At 34.5% G+C, this 17,323-nt stretch overlaps 3 protein-coding genes across 3 annotated transcripts in view; 2 read left to right on the forward strand and 1 right to left on the reverse strand.

Annotated features, from left to right (window-relative positions):
- Positions 1–8,745, forward strand: part of LOC111050262 (importin-13) — a 46,446-nt gene extending 37,701 nt beyond the window's left edge. The window contains exons 16-17 of the mRNA XM_039440206.1: positions 7,215–7,389; positions 8,578–8,745. Of these exons, the coding sequence (XP_039296140.1) occupies positions 7,215–7,389; positions 8,578–8,686 (284 nt within the window). The 3' untranslated portion in view covers positions 8,687–8,745. The remainder of the gene's footprint in view (positions 1–7,214; positions 7,390–8,577) is intronic.
- A 4,275-nt stretch (positions 8,746–13,020) lies between these two features.
- LOC120348908 lies at positions 13,021–15,023 on the reverse strand. Its single transcript, XM_039440207.1, has 2 exons — positions 14,618–15,023; positions 13,021–13,321 (listed from the first exon to the last, which is right to left on the reverse strand). Exons 1-2 carry the CDS (start codon positions 14,987–14,989, stop codon positions 13,124–13,126), a joined length of 570 nt encoding a protein of 189 aa, XP_039296141.1. The 5' UTR covers positions 14,990–15,023; the 3' UTR covers positions 13,021–13,123.
- Positions 15,024–16,411: 1,388 nt separating this feature from the next.
- The window catches only part of LOC120354120 (importin-13-like), a 21,171-nt gene continuing 20,259 nt past the window's right edge, over positions 16,412–17,323 (forward strand). The window contains exon 1 of the mRNA XM_039440408.1: positions 16,412–16,460. Within this exon, the coding sequence (XP_039296342.1) occupies positions 16,412–16,460 (49 nt within the window). The remainder of the gene's footprint in view (positions 16,461–17,323) is intronic.

Below are 17,323 nucleotides of genomic sequence, written 5' to 3' on the forward strand. Positions count from 1 at the left end.
TAGTTACACTACCGGGGGTAGTTGGATGAGCAACTAACAATAGGACAGAAAGTCCTACCTCACTTTCTCACTATCATTTTTCCCTCTCTCTTTCGTCCCCTCAATCTTATTTTGTCTCTCTCTCACAATAATTATCCTGGTCGTGTGGGAAGGATATTATTTTTTATACACTTTTCAGAGTCGACAATTATTTGTTGAAACACCGCCGATTTATGTAGATATATTACAATATTATATTATTGTTATTCAAATTGCATTCTATCTTTATTTTCATCAATTGATTTTTTATACTTTGTAGAATTCATTAAATTTATTGATTAGCAATACTGCCATTCAATGTTAATTAGTGTATAAGCAAGTATATATTGTAACATGGATAAAGAACTGTGATCTATCTATCTAATTTATCTCACTTTGCTTGAATATATTAACAACTAGCAGGTAACCCGTGCTCCGCAAGGGTCTAATTAGAAACATGTCAAACTAAAAATTGACCTAATGAAATCCTGAAGAATTTAAAATGTGCCTATAACCATCCTTGATAAATAAGGAATATTTATGCAAAATTTCAGTCTAGAAGTTCAGACGTGTTGATGCGTCATTCGTGAATTTCCCATCCCCCATAACGAAAACCTCTTCAGTTTACCCTTCACAAGGTTTTCACAAGTTTATGTGAGAAGTTTTTATTTAAAGTCTATGGTAATGATTTAAAAAGGTTTTCGTTGCTATCTGGGTATTGTAAGAATTTTAAGATAAATTTATGTCAATTGATTAATTTCCTGAAGTGTGATAAAATATGTGGATGAGTATTTTATATAAACGAGGGTTTATCAGTTAATTCACTTAAACAGGAAGCTGATCAGATCTCTCGGATTTTGAATTTGGCGCGCTACCTGGTAATGGTTTTCAGTTATTTTTATGGTTCCTGATGGAAAAACATTTTTGTTTCTCTCGGTATTTAATAGGTGGTTGTATTATATCTATATTCGATTTTGATTTACGAGTTTATTATGATAGGGTCTCAGTTTAGAGAAGGTTATAAGTTTTAAAATTTCGCAAGCTACTAGTTTTACTGATGATTACATTTATTTACAAGACTTCCATTAACTATTACTCACATATTTCGTTCATAAGACTGCATCCATTCAGGTCCTGAATTTTACTATTTCCAGTTACAGACTTACAGTGTTCGAAGATTATTACACACACATCGATTTCTACTCGTCCAATTTTTTGCCGTCCCCATAAATTCTATTAGATTAAACCTAACTTGATAAAGGCATGATGTTGTCCATTCAATTTGGTAGAATTATAAGAACGGCAAAAAATCGATGTGTTTGTGTAACTGGCTTATTTAATATTTATCCCTGGTTCAATCACAGTACTTCCAAGTTATGTTTTCCCATTATTTCAATTATTATCGTATATCATAAATCATTACATTTTGGGGTCACATTTGCCACTCTATTCATTGCCTCGTCAAGAATAACGTTAACTACTGATACATATTTTCAAGACTCTGCAGGAGGGGAACCATGTCGAATTGCTATCTCCATAATCGTAATGTTAATTGGGATTCCATATAACTCGGTTGATTTTCATCCGAACGTTCCAGTCAATATCTCATTTTGAAGGTTTGTTAATTCTCTATTCAAGTTGCGAGGTGAAAAATTGATATTTCTTGAGAAAACATTTATATTGCTCTATTAAGTGGGAAACTTTTATGATTTTTTCCTGGCGTTTTTGATGAATATTTTGGAAATTTATCTTGCAACATGAATTAGTTTTGATGATTCTGTTGAAATCAATGTTTTCATAAAAATCTTCACATCCGTACGGTTTCTAAATGGAATCTAGCGAAGGAATTTATCGTTTGCAAGCCACTGAAAAATGGAGGTGACAGACCCTCACACGCACGCACAAGCGGTGCGTGACCGCCTTCAGTTGACTGAAGGCGACCGGTTTTGGGCTCAGTTTTCCTGTAAACAATAGTTCTTACATTATTCACTCCCTTTTGAAAGTTATTCGCAGAAAGAGTTCATGAGTAAAGGGATCTTGACCTGAGAGTGGACAAAATATAATCAGTATACAGAATGTTCTGAAAAAAGGTGCCCATAAATCAGGGCGTGATTCCTCACATCAAAAAAAGAAAAAAGTTATAATTAACATAGGTCCGAAAATGCTTAGTTACCAAGTGATAGAGGGTGGAAGATTTCGTCTGAATTTCTGTGCCTCTGCTGAAACGAAGCCCTACGGGTATTTGTTGGCTGTTAATTAAGATGTACAATTTAGCGTACTTTATGTAAAATGAACTGAAAAATTCAATAAAACCGTTTCCAGACCTGTAGCTACAGTAATTTTTAAGATATGTGACGAAATATGCGAAACTTGGTCCCGAAAAAAGTTCCTTTTAAGTTTGAAGCAGATTTACTTTGTTAAAAAATGTATCTCTCTCTCTATATATCTCTCTATATATCTCTATATATCTCTCTATATATCTCTCTCCCGATCGTGTTCTAATGGGAAGGATGTTATGTTATATTCAGAGAGTTGACAATAATTTTATTTGTTGAAACACCGCCAATCCATGTAGTTACATCGCAATATTATACTATTGTTTTTCAAATTGCATTCAATCTTCATTCTCATACTTAGTAAAATTCGTTGAATAAACAGCAATACTGTCATTTATAGTAAATTAGTGCATAAATCAGTTTCAATCATCGATTATACAATGATTGGAAAGTACTTCCAAGTACTTTACTTCAATCATTCTAATGATTCATAAATCAGTTTCAATCATCGATTATAGAATGATTGGAAAGTACTTCCAAGTACTTTACTTCAATCATTCTAATGATTCATAAATCAGTTTCAATCACCGATTATAAAATGATTGGAAGTACTTTCAAGTACTTTACTTCAATCATTCTAAATGATTCATAAATCAGTTTCAATCACCGATTATAAAATGATTGGAAGTACTTTCAAGTACTTCACTTCAATCATTCTAATGATTCATAAATCATTTTCAATCATCGATTATACAATGATTGGAAAGTACTTTCAAGTACTTTACTTCAATCATTCTAAATGATTCATAAATCATTTTCAATCATCGATTATACAATGATTGGAAAGTACTTTCAAGTACTTTACTTCAATCATTCTAATGATTCATAAATCAGTTTCAATCATCGATTATAGAATGATTGGAAAGTACTTTCAAGTACTTTACTTCAATCATTCTAATGATTCATAAATCAGTTCCAATCATTGGTCTTCAAATGATTGAAAAGTACTTTAAAGTACTTTACTAAATCATTTAAGGTAATTTATAAATCATTTTCAATCATCGATTATACAATGATTGGAAAGTACTTTCAAGTACTTTACTTCAATCATTCTAAATGATTCATAAATCAGTTTCAATCACCGATTATAAAATGATTGGAAAGTACTTTCAAGTACTTCACTTCAATCATTCTAAATGATTCATAAATCAGTTTCAATCACCGATTATAAAATGATTGGAAAGTACTTTCAAGTACTTTACTTCAATCATTCTAAATGATTCATAAATCAGTTTCAATCATCGATTATAGAATGATTGGAAAGTACTTTCAAGTACTTTACTCCAATCATTCATAAATCAGTTTCAATCATCGATTATAGAATGATTGGAAAGTACTTTCAAGTAATTTACTTCAATCAAATAATTCTGAACGATTTGTAAATCATTCTCATGCAGTCATCAATTTCCAAACGATTGGAGAGGAGAGTATTCCCAATCACTTAATTTTAATAATTTTCAATGTTCAATAAATCATTTCCAAACATTGGTCCACAAGATCCTTCTACATTATTATGGAGATATACTTCACACTTCATGATCTGTTGAGGATACTCGAAAGTTTATTCAAAGTTTTTCAATTTTCACTATCAATATGGATTACTCATTAGAAATCATTGGAAATTATTTTCAAGTAATTCCAAATCATTCCATTCAAATGATTCCGAATGATTGTCAATGGATTTCAATCAGAAATGAGAAGAAAAAATTCAATGACTTGAAATTATTGTAAATGATTTTAAAGTAATTATAATTGTCTCTTTCAAATCACTTCAAAGTACTTCAAATCAGTTGACTCCAATCATTCTAAATTATTCGTAAATCAGTTCCAATCATTGGTCTTCAAGTAATTGAAAAGTACTTCAAAGTACTTCATTCAAATCATTCTAAGTAATTTATAAATCATGTTCAATCATTGGTCTTCAAATGATTGAAAAGTACTTTAAAGTACTTTACTAAATCATTTAAGGTAATTTATAAATCATTTTCAATCATTGGTCTTCAAGTAATTGAAAAGTACTTCAAAGTACTTCATTCAAATCATTCTAAGTAATTTATAAATCATTTTCAATCATTGGTCTTCAAATGATTGAAAAGTACTTTAAAGTACTTTACTAAATCATTTGAGGTAATTTATAAATCATTTTCAATCATTGGTCTTCAATGACATTTCATGGAGAATTAAAAGTAATTTGAAAGTACTTTAAAATGATTTAACTTGCCCTAAAAAGAGGTGACAAATTTTAAATCACTGGCAATTAGTTTCAAGCACTTTCAAATCATTTCCTTGCTGCTTGGGTAGTATTTATAATTTAAAGATTCAAATCAGCTATCATTCAATATTCATTCTGTATCGATTAAAAATCATAATTTGTAAAATCTGTTCATTAATTTATTCAATATTTGCTGTAAAAGTATATCTTTCAGAATATATCCATATTACCGTTTCATTAAACTGGGTTTACTTCATTACACCTCCAAATTCGTTCTTTCTCGACTGACACATATTGATCGTGCAGGACACATCCTGTTTTGCAATAGTCAGACATTATCGAGTATAGTATCTATTATTAGACTATTATTTCTTCTGGTGGTAAATGGTGGTCGATTTTCTTAATCAAACAATAAACCTTTTTATTGGGAATATCCCGCAGAATCAAATAAAAAATCGACAGCCACTAGCCTACCACACCGAGGTGAAAACAGCATTAGAATTAAACTCGGTACTCGAAATATTTACTACTTTGGTTCAGCATTCTGTCTTCATATAACCCATAGTATTTATCAGAGACCCGGTTCGCATGGATTTGCTATTCTGTCTGCTGTTTTATGCGGTCTAATATCTTTCCCAACTACAGCACAATTATTGGATTCTAAGTATATTAGTCATTATTTGGAGAAAAGGTCCAACTCCTAAATTACTATCTCTGTCTGATCCTAGTGACAGCATTAATCATACCCAGCAGATTCAAATTGAACTGTATTCTATTATCAAATTGGATTCAATTCCATTTCACCATATAATCACCTACAGTGTTAAGTTAGAAATTCACCGTCCTTACTTCGGCTACCTTTGTAGACCGCCAAACCCTCTATTGAGCAAATTATTTTTTTCAATCTGTCTCATCCGTACACCAGTCATTCTACTTAAACAATCTGAACTTAATGATATCAATTCCCCGGCCAAACGAAAGTTAGTCAACCTAACCTACAACTACATACTGTTAAATTATAACCTCAAATACTGTAACTGTTCAACTATTCTCTTTAATCCAACCATTTTAATTATTAATTCCTTCTTTACTGTACATTCACCCCCCTCCACGGAGCAAAATAGGCTGCAATATTTGCCGACCCAAGGTAAGGCCTTCTATACGAAGAAATCGTACTCATGGTTGAACGATTATTATCTTAGTTTATTGTTTTATGATTCAAAATCAATAACTAAATATTTCCGTGTCCCCCCCATGGAGCTGGATTGTGACACATGACACTTCAACTGGGGCGGATCTGTGACAATAATTAAACGTGTAAACCTCTTCGTGGGGCACCGTGTATAATACAAAATATACTGAGATAATGAAATCGAAACAAAAAATGACAATAAAATGCTATGAATATGAGAGTTTAATATCAGAAATTAAAGTCTTGAAAAATAATTGTTTTTCAGAGAAATGGTGGTATTTAGAAGATATCTCATGGTGCAGGAAGTTTATGTTCCAAATTTCACTGTCAATTCAAGCTGATAGTCCAAGTAGCTATCTTTCGTGAAGCTACGTGACGCTGGTAGTCTCTTATACTGTTATGTAAATTCAATCTCAAACTGAATTGTAAGCTATTATATATAAGTGTATAAGCCAGTTTATATTGTAATCTGCAAGTATATAAGCCTCTTTATATTGTAATCTGCATAAATAAAGCACTCAATCATTACTGTGCCGTTCTTACACTCTCACCCGGCCAAAACAGTAACAATCAACTGTAGTCGTCAGTAATCGGCTTTAGATAACTAAAAATGGGCTTGGAAGTTGGAACATAAACTACTCATACCATGGGATATCTCGTTCTGTTATCTTTTCTCTATGACGAAGAAGGTTAGAGTGTATCAGAGAAGGTAGTTGAGAGTGTTGAAAATAATGCATATAGTAGAGCGGTGAAGGTAGGGTAGAAGGTAGAATGAAGCTAGGGTATTTAGATACATGCATTATTTAAACACTCTCAACTACATTTTCTGATAATTCACATTCTACCTTCGCCACTCCACTATGTTTTGATCTTTATGTTGTGCAGGATACTCTTTTTCTATGGCTTAGCTTACAATATTTTTTCCATAAAGGACGGCAAAATGCATTTACATATGAACTAAAAAATATCTAGCAATTTGACTAGTTCAATTATAGAATAATGTGCCTTCTGTTAGGGAAGGGACACACTAGGCGTTTTTTGAGACGAGTCAGCACGGCATGACATGACAGGAAGCTCTTTGATAGGCTGATTCTCGATACTCCAACCCTAACAGCCAATCGGAGAGCTTCCTGTTCTGTCGTGCAGTGCCGACTTGGCTCAAAAAACGCCTCGTGTTTCTCTGCCCTCATTTTGTCCACGATTCAATCAACTTACCTCAGAAACAGGTAACATTTGAGTTGATTGCTGATAAAACAAACTGCATTATCTAGAAGTTAAAATGAAATAAAAAAATTCATAGAAGTTGTCATTCATATTCATTTTTTGATCCAACTAAACACAATTCATCAAAATGTATTAATATATATTTTGGTTAATCAGACGATAATATTATTTAATACTATAATAAAAAATTTGCAATAATAAAACTGAAAATTAATATGTAATTTTATTCCAGGCGGTGCAGCATCTAGAGTAAACATCGAGCCACTGTCTGACATTCTTTTGGAACTGAACAAAAAGCACTCAGACAACATGTCAAGATGGCTCACTGCGCACCTTTCTCGCGCAGATTTCCCCTCCCATCGACCCTCGCTGCAGGTCAAAGCTCACTTCGCCAAAACTGTAGTCAAGTGAGTTAAAAATGATTCCTTTATTTATTAGTACAAATGAAACTAGATATAAATAACATTTGAAGAGAAATAATAATAAGGCAACCCTTGTGCTATTTTGCTCCCGAAGTTAGGTAATATGATACAGTCCAAAATGTTGCATGCTGGATTTATTGCTTATAAAAATTAGAAGTAAATAGGAAAGAAAAATATTTTTGTCATAGTCATTCAATCTCAGCTGTTTTCCATGCATGAAATCAAGCCGGTAAACAGCTTTTGCAGAACAAATAAACATATGATTCTCATTACAGCATACTCTACTCTAATGAAACATATTATGTTTTCTTCACAGTCGAGTATGTTTCCTAGTTCCGAAATAGGAACAGCAAAACTGCTACAAAAAACCACCTTCAGCGCTCCAGGTGGAAGTTTCGTCAACTTCCGCAAAATTCCTAATTCAGAATTTGTAAACTAGGTTATGTTTATAGAATGCATATGTAGTAACTTTAGCACAAACAGTTAATGTTTTCTATTTTTCAATTATTCTTCTTTAGATTGTTATGACAAAAAATAGTGTACGTTACTTGGACGTGAATGTCTTTTGCAGTGCTCGAATGAAATTCCAGTCTCGGCTAACGCCTCGACTAGAAACGTCATTCTCGACTGCAAAAGGGCCTTTCCCGTCCTTGTAACGTAAGATACTATTATCATTCATTTATTTATTCAATGATATACAGTCATTACAATGATTGAGAGTAGACGATGGTAAATTATTATACGAAGAATATTAGGCATACGATTTTAAACTATGGCTAACGTGTTCATGAATTTCAATGATGTATTTTGCTTACTCCTTCATTGTCAAGTTTTGATTTATTGGATCGTTCTGCATAAGAAAGTGTGTGCCGTTAACTTTTTTTAAAAGATTAAGTTACGTCCTAAAAACTCCATTTATGGAGTATAAGACAAGTCAAGAATATTAGGCATACGATTTTAAACTATGGCTAACGTGTTCATGAATTTCAATGATGTATTTTGCTTACTCCTTCATTGTCAAGTTTTGATTTATTAACCTCAAGTTATTCTAAACTGTTATTCTAGTGATTAAATTCATTATTTTAATAAATAAATACAAGGTTTCAAATTGATTATTCGAATTAATAAGTACAAGGAGAAAAATTCATGTTGAAATTTTTTGACCTGTTACAGACATAAAAACCGTCACAAGTTGCAGGAGACCGTCAGAGACTTCTCGCTAGTGTGTAGGGGACTTGTGAACACAGAATATGCGGCGTCGCATAGTGAAACAACCGAGTAATCAATCAATCATCATGCCAAACAACAATCTAAGCTGTGACAATTTCTATTTCGTGTGAATCAGTATTATTCTTCAAACATTGTATTTTCTAGAAGTCTATTATCACACTCACGTATTATGAGTGGCGTATTTTGATCAGAGTTAGACTATGGGGAGTCTAAAGTGAGATTCATGTTTTCAAGTCAGTGGATTTTATAGGAGTGCATACTTGTTACTTTTCTATATTTATCACCTTCTATAGTAGAAGATTATTTCATAATTATTATCAATCAATCAATCAATTTATTCAAATCAACACAATATACATAAAATAAATCAAAACACAAAATTATATTTAATAATAATTCATATTACGATGAAATAGAAAACGATATTGTCAGTTCCACATAATTTATTTAAGCCAAACTCAAGTTTGCACTATAAGGAATCATCTTCAGTAGTAGTAGCATTTTTTGGTTAATATTCACACCAGTATAACCAAAACATTTACAATATTTAAATAAATAGTTCCATAGTAAAATAATTCATATTTATGTATTTTACAACTGGTTATACTATATTATCACCATAGAGAAACAATAGCTCAAGTAGATATCCCATGGTATAGGGCGTTTATGTCGAAACTTTTACTGTTATCTCAAGCCGATAGTCCACGTATTTCTTTCCCAAAAAGGTGTGTGACGTTCATACACTCTCACCCGGCCAGAACAGTAAAAATCTACAATAATCGATAGAAATCGACTTGAGATAACAGTAAAAGTTGCGACATAAACGCTTTATCCATGGGATATCTACTTACGTTATTGTGATACTCTATGGTATCAAGTTCTTAATTTTATTCAATCAATATAGATACTGTAGCTGTGATACAAGTCATCCTGATATACCTTATATAATATTAATAATTGTTCATGATACTTGTATAATGGTATTTTTTATCTCAAATATACTATATGCATAAAGAAAATACAGGGTGATTATAAAAGGACTTTACAACTTTGAAAGCTCATAAATATTTATTGAATTTTACAGAATTGAGAAAGTTGCACAAGTTACGCCTGATATGCTGATACGAGTGTGGCAAGAAATCGATTATCGGTGGGATGTATGTCGCATTACCAACGGCTGTCACATCCAACCAAAATAACACCCCACACCTTTTGAAGTAAAGTAACAAAATTACACCTTTCTCAATTCTGTAAGTAATTTCAATAAATATTTTCGTTCTTTCAAAGTTGTAAAGTCCTTTTATAATCACTCTGTATATATTTTCATTATTTTATAAAACAAATTAACTGTTCAGATTGAATATTCTGGTACTTAATTTTTCCACATAACCTACACACATTTCTAGTAACGGCTCAGAGTTAGAAAATGATAAAGCTATCGGCTCTGTCTAATGACAGACAAGGATAGCAAACCAAACGAATATTGATGACTTGAATTCGTAAATCTCACTAAAGTAGTGTTTACATGATGCCAGTAGCTGATGCTAGTCAACTAGATCGTCCACTACCACTAGCATCGTGTAAACGCGACATTCCTGTGCGCTTACTTGACCTAAAATACGTCCTTAAGTACGTAAGTGTAAAGGAACCTTAAGGTGTGTATCTACTGCAACGTTATTCCAGGCTTCATTCAAGTTTGGGGTGTACAGTCCGGGTCCTGTAGCTTTGCCTATCGGCGGAGGACCACTAGACATACAATACTACCCTTTCAAAAACATCTAACATTTTTGAAAATGTATCTTTCCATAAGCAACAGATGCTCTTTTGTATCTTCTCAGAAGCAACGTGTTGCATCCGAAAAGATACACAAGAAACTTTGGAGTTACATCCTTTTAGCACAACACAGCCTGTCAGCTGACATTCATTCAACATGCTCTTTCCATTGTTTGTGATACGTTGCAACTCTCTCATTCATGAAGAATTTCTGTGTATAGGGAGCTTCCTCCATCTAGGAAGCTAGGGCCACTGAAGCCTGATGTTTTTGCAAAGCAGTGAATATTACCCCGCGAACCATACCTTGCATATATGGCGTTTCAAAGTCACAGAGGCAACGCTACGGGGCGCGTACACACTGGGACTGGGATCAACGATATTGATTTGTGATCAAATTATTTATCACCCTAGCATGGAGCTGATCCAGTTACCTAGTATTAAAAACTGATTTAGATTGTTACAATCTTCAGGTTAATAACTGACTATAGTATATAAATAATAATAATATCGAGTGACCTGGTTGGCTCAGGTCTGATATAGTAAAAAAGTATTTTGTTTTTACTTACTATTGTTTAATATTTTTTGTTACTGATTCTCTTTTAACTGTAAGTATTCCTCATAAATAGCACTGAGCTCAAAAATTGGAACCTCCCATTGTAAATCGATTTTTAAACATATCCTGGAACCTGATTTTATGTTGCGTTACACACTGGACCGAATAGTCGCTCCTGATCCGCATATGTATTGTTGGAACTGGGCCCAGCACCAGCCTGATACACCTGCTAACTCACTGTTCGTCTCTTCGACTGCCAGCCATATGAACTTACTTATAAGTCTGTTGTTTTTCGAGCTATATTATAGGTGTATTACTCATTGCGGATAGTGTGATTAATTTCAATTGTTATATTTCATTTATTTTATGTTGTATAGATAACACCATTCATGATGGTTTTAGGCCCGGTTGCACAACAGCCGGTTAAATTTTAACCGTGATTAATTCCACGAGAACCAGAGGCGTTTTTGAAAAGACTGCTTCTCATATTGGTTCTCGTGGAATTAATCACGGTTAAAATTTAACCGGCTTTTGTGCAACCGGCACATAGTTTTCTTTAGAAAATTGAATGATATCTATAAAAATAGATAAGGATGGAAGGCTAGTCAATCCATCCCTAGGTTTAGAGAGAATCAACTCCTTTCTAATAAACATAAAACAAACCGTTTTTGATAAGTACATAGATAAGCTACGAAAACGTTGCAGAGATTCTAATATTTTATGTACCGTACAGTAATTTTTATGTCAATTCGAAATGTTCTAATATATTTATTCATTTCTAGAAATCCATCATCGAAAATGTACGTTTTAATCGATAAATTTTACGCTAGAATACGTTGTTTTATTTTCCATTCTCCTGAATTTAATATTGATGGCATTACATTGGTAATATAGTCAATTGGCGTGACTGATCTTGTTTCTTATTGGAGTGTTTGCCTATTGGTAGAATGAATCTGTATAAACACTCTCATAAGAACCAATTGTGTTGTTTTCAAACCAGCAGGGTACAAATTAATTGAAAAGCTTATCAAAGCCATCACGTCAATTTGATTTGTTATATTAGTCGGCATAAAATCGTAGAGTCGTCGCTTGGGAATTGGACCTTGAGGTACAGAAAAAGTGTTGGTCAACCAATCTGTCCTATCATACGCCGGGATTCACGTGGAAATGATAGGACAGATTGGTTGACCAACACTTTTTCTGTACCTCAAGGTCCCATTCCTAAGCGATGACTCTACGATTTTATGTCGACTATATAACCTATAGCAACTTATGGCAGTTGCAGCGCGGTTACAATCTTCGCTTAAAAATTGGACCTTTAATTTAATTCTTTAGATTGATCAGATTAGTTTAATTATACAGATTGATAGATATGTTCAGAATACAGATGGAAATTACTGAGATGAACTATTCAAATGCTAATGATTCAACAATTTTATTATTAAACGAAAATCCAAATTAAATGCTGTAATTCACCCCGAAGACTTCTGCTACTGCAAATATTGACAACATGGTAAACAGCTAGATGGAAATTCGATGAGCGCTACTATTCATGCGCCGCTTGGTAAGCTACTATTCAAGCGGCGCTTACCGCTTACCAAGTGGCGCTTGAATAGTGTCTGCTACTGCAAATATTGACAACAGGGTAAACAGCTAGATGGAAATTCGATGAGCGCTACTATTCAAGCGCCACTTGGTAAGCGGTAAGCGCCGCTTGAATTACAGCATTTAATTTGGATTTTCGTTTAATAATAAAATTTGTTCAGCAACACATCAACAGTTTTCACTTAAAACTGCCAATTAAATAATGCTGATTTATAATTGATAAGTCAATATAAAAGACAAAAAGCAACGAACACGAACGAAATATTCTGGGGAATATTGTAGTAATCTTGTGAAATCTTCAACCTAAAATTCCAAAATTGAATTATTATTAAAACAAGAAAAGATTTTTCTTGTTGAATATAATATAAGGTATTTGAATTAATCAGGATATAATTAAAATTTGCTCAGTTAATTTGTGCAGCGAATGGTGGTGTTCAAACGAATTCAACTATTGTAGAGTTACAATCACAGTTTATTTAAAATGAAAAACATGATACATACATCAAGTTACAATAAAATAATATTACTTATTAACATTAACAATAAATTACCTGTAAGTTAATCATACACTTTTCTCGGGTTGGCCTCAATCTCCATTTGTTTGAGGGCGCTGTCGATTTGACAAAAGGCCTTGGTGAAAGAGTTCATAATTTGTGCATAGCAGACTGCCAGCTCTTTGATCTTTTCGTTGGTCTCCTGTGTTTTCTCAGCCAGATCGACTACCAATGTTTGTAACCTGTCCAGTCTGCTTCTCACCTACAAATTACGATAAAATCGTACATTTAAATTTTTTTAGATATATTAGAAACTCGATAAGCCATTCCCTATGTGACCAGTGGTATGTCTGGATCACCAACAAGAACAGATTATTGGATTCACTAGTTTATTTACATGAAAACGTACATCAATAATAATTAAGAAGCTGAAGGGTTCAAGGAGAATTTTCTTAAGAGAGGGGGAGAAGAAGAAAACAGCTGAAAAAGAAGACTGAGGAGGAAGAAGAAGTAATGGAACTATTGGCCTGACATTACGGTCAGGTTTAGAAAGAGTAGAATTTTCGTCAATTTTTTACGAATAACTTACATTTTTTATTGACTTGGGTGATAATGATTGATTAATAGACCCAAAGTAGCAGTTGATAATTGATCTATTTGTAATGATTTTTACAAGATAACTGTCATAGCAAGGAGGTTGAAATGAATTATTATCCAGCTAGTTATCTAGAGCTGAGAGAAGGCTGCTCATCGATTTGATTTTCGTATTTTGGAGGAGAGGATAAGCCGTCGGTCCCTATTACCTAATCTTTCATCATCATCCCTCTCACTCATTACCCACGCACAAGTCTAAGAGCTTATGTGGGCATCACCCTCAGTATTTTTATTATTAGATACGAGTTTGAGATCATCACTTTCTCGAGTTTCAGTTTATTGACTCACCAAAATAATCAAAAATCTATTATCATTGTTTTAGAGAGAATTTTTGTTTCGCTGAGCATAAACAGAAACGATTGGATCTTATGGAAGTGCTCACAAATTGGCAGACTTACATTATTCTGCCTATTTTAAATCAGTTATTTTTTTTAAGAACTGTAAGCAAGTTGTGGAACGGCGGGAGAAGCCTCCACCAAAATATGTAAGCAAGTATGGGAACGGCAAGAGAAACCTCCACCAAATATGTAAGCACGATGTGCCTACACCAAATATGTAAGGGGAAAAAACTATAATTTAAAACTCTAAAATCCTGATCAATATGAGATAAATATATGATTCATATATATGTCCCATATGACCAGGTGACAGAACCAATCGTTTTTCAAGGTATCTGGTACAAGGTTTCAGCCCAGCAGCAAAAAAAAAGTTCATTAAATAGCAGGGCATGTTTGTTTGTTCAGTTATGAGAATATGAATGATGAGTGTGAGAATATAGAAGTGTGCATGCGCTCTATTTTTCTTGCATTGTCCAACAATATGAGTGACTAATTTATTCTCATGACTAAACCATCTATATTTCTGAAATGATTGTAAAAGTATATTTTTGCATATTGCATATTACCTGAGGAACACTTCTAATCTTCTCGCTCTCGAGCACATCAATCATATCCTGCAACATTTTCAGCCTCTCAATGGTCTCCTGGAACTCGTTCACCATCATCAGCACAACTTCAACTTTTGCATTACGGTCGACCAGACTGTCCTCATAGGTTGGATCCAAGATCTGCTCCAGGAAATCGATACGTTTCACGAAAGTATTAATCTTCTCTCGACTCGAAACTGCCGTTGATATCAGTGTCTGGTTTTTGAGTAGTAGATCGACGACACTATTCGATGTATCGAAGTTGTCGACGCTCTCGTTTCCGAATACTTTCTTTTCTAGCGCGTCTACTCTGGACTCCAGCAGACTGATGGGATCGCAGTTTTCAGTCATTGTGGTCAAACTGTAACAAAATGCATCATGATTAATTTGATATATGTATTATCGTTTGAAAGTTACCCCTAAAGATAACAATTATCGTAGGGTAGTTTAAGTACCTAGCTTTAGTTTGAGTGGATATCTTTATTAATAGGTAGCTGCCGTTCGCAGATGATCTGGTCATAATAGCAAGAACTGTGCCAGCACTGAGAGAAGCCTTCACGTTATTGGTAAATAATGGTGAGCCAATGGGGCTGAAGATAAATGAGGCAAAAACGAAGTATTTACGAGTGTCACCAGCAGTGGTAAGAGGGTGAGCTAGGAACATGAAAATTGGGCACTGCATATTTCAGCAGGTGGAAGACTTTGTATACCTAGGAACGCTTGTGGCGAGTAGTGGGAGAGTCACAGCTGAGATAAGTAATCGAATCATGGCAGGTCGTTCTATGCTAGTTTAGAATTATTCAAGTTTCGACTATTGTCCAGAGCTACAAAAATGAAATTATATAAGGCATTAGTCAGGCCTGTAGTATGTCATGTAGTAAGTCATCGTCCGATTTATTAAAGCTGGCAGAATTAGGTGGATGTGGCACTTGCTGAGAATGGGTGCCAATTGCCAAATGTATATGGAGGGAAAGAATATATAATAGAAGAAGAAAAGGAAGGCCAAGGAATAGATGGACAGATGATGTTGAGCATGATTTGAGAACGCTTGGAGTTCAAAACTGGAAAAATGTAAGTAAGTAAGTAACAAGTAAGTAAGAAAAGGCAGGCAGTCGATCGGGAGAGATGGAGAGGCTTTGTGAGGGAGGCCAAGGGTTGTAGCGACCTGTAGAGCTAAGGGGTAAGTAAGCTGCCGTAATTAATAAAATGTGCGCCGTAAGTTCATAATAGGATTTAGTTTTCACTAATTTATTACTTTCAGCTCTCTTTTGGGTAGCAGTTCAACCCCAAATATTCGGGCGTCCAGCTAATAATAGGATAAGTGTAAGTTGAAACTGGGCTGCCGGGAAAGTGTTGAATAACCCAGTTGAAACAAATAACCATGAACTGGTCTGTGGCACCAACTTTCAAGAAGGTCAGTATTAATGTGTGGAAGGAGAGGAACCTTAAAAGGATAGAAACTATCATTAGAGGACTAAAAAAACTCTAAAAGACAGGACATCCAAGGCCTATCAACATTTGTGCTGAAGTCAACAGCTTTCATAATCTCAAGACCAATGGCAAAGCGATTGTCTCAGAGTGGGAAGGTTTCCAGGTCTAATAAAAACTTCGATAACAGTACCCATTCACAAGAAAGGTGACACCAGCATTTCAGCAAATTTCAGACCGATATCCTTAGTGCCAATAATGTCCAAGGTTATAGAAATAGAAATAAGAGTGCAGCTCACATAATTCCTGGAGGGGAATAAAAATCATCTAAGCACGGTTTTAGAAATGGGCGCTCAACCACCAGTACATTGCTCAGCTGGCCAGCAGAATAGAGGTGAGTGCATTTGGGGGTGGTGAAGCCCTAGCCCTCACAATGTGTGAATTGAGTAAGGCATTTGATTGCGTGCCGCATGGGATTCTAATAGAAAAACTTGAGAAGTAGAGCTCAAGGGGAACTGTGCTAAAGAACAAACTAACCACAAAAAAGAAGGCAGGCTGTCTCACTGGAGGGAGCAGCCTCAAGGATTAGGGAGTAAGCATGGTGTTCAACAGGGCTCAGCATTATAACAATGCTTTTCATTCTTCTCATGAAGACTTTACAGCAACCGAGGAGGCAGTGACATTTACAGATGACGACCACGGCTGTAAGGCTTCAAGTGGGATAACTACAAGTATACAACTAAGTATAGTAAGATATCACTGAACTGCCAGAGGTCCAACAAGTGGCTAGGCAAGTATGATGTCTGCAGAACAACTAACTTATGTGATGCAAAAAGTGACTCTCTGCGAATAGACTCAAACTGAATGAAAACGACAAGACAAACAGTCTTATTTGAGACGACAGGAGGCAGAACAGAGCTAGTCAAGCTGCTTGGTTTCTGACTGGATGAAATGCTGAAATAGAGTCACAATTTGTCTGAAGTGTGCCGGAAGCTATCCAGGATAACGTACCAGTTAAAGAATAATTATATGCCAGCTAAAAAAGCTCAGACAAGTGTTAGACAGGGAGGGTTTTGTGATGCCGTATCATTCTCTCTTTCACAATAATAAAAAGTACGTACTACTTCTGTGAGGAAGCAGTGAAGGGATGTAATTCTTCATCCAGAAAGCACTCCGTACAATGAGGTTTGCTGCAAGTAGGATCATTAGTAAAGGCCTATTCAAAGAGATTGGGATCACCTCTTCATTTGCCAGTAT

Source organism: Nilaparvata lugens, chromosome 13 (genome assembly GCF_014356525.2).
Source record: "Nilaparvata lugens isolate BPH chromosome 13, ASM1435652v1, whole genome shotgun sequence".
Lineage (NCBI taxonomy): Eukaryota > Metazoa > Arthropoda > Insecta > Hemiptera > Delphacidae > Nilaparvata > Nilaparvata lugens.

Bases quoted from the DNA above. Each gene is read 5' to 3' on its own strand.
- LOC120348908 (XM_039440207.1), bottom strand. From the start codon at position 14,989: ATGACTGAAAACTGCGATCCCATCAGTCTGCTGGAGTCCAGAGTAGAC. The intron at 13,322-14,617 runs GTAATATGCAAT...CGTAATTTGTAG, and splicing joins AGATTAGAAGTGTTCCTCAG to GTGAGAAGCAGACTGGACAG.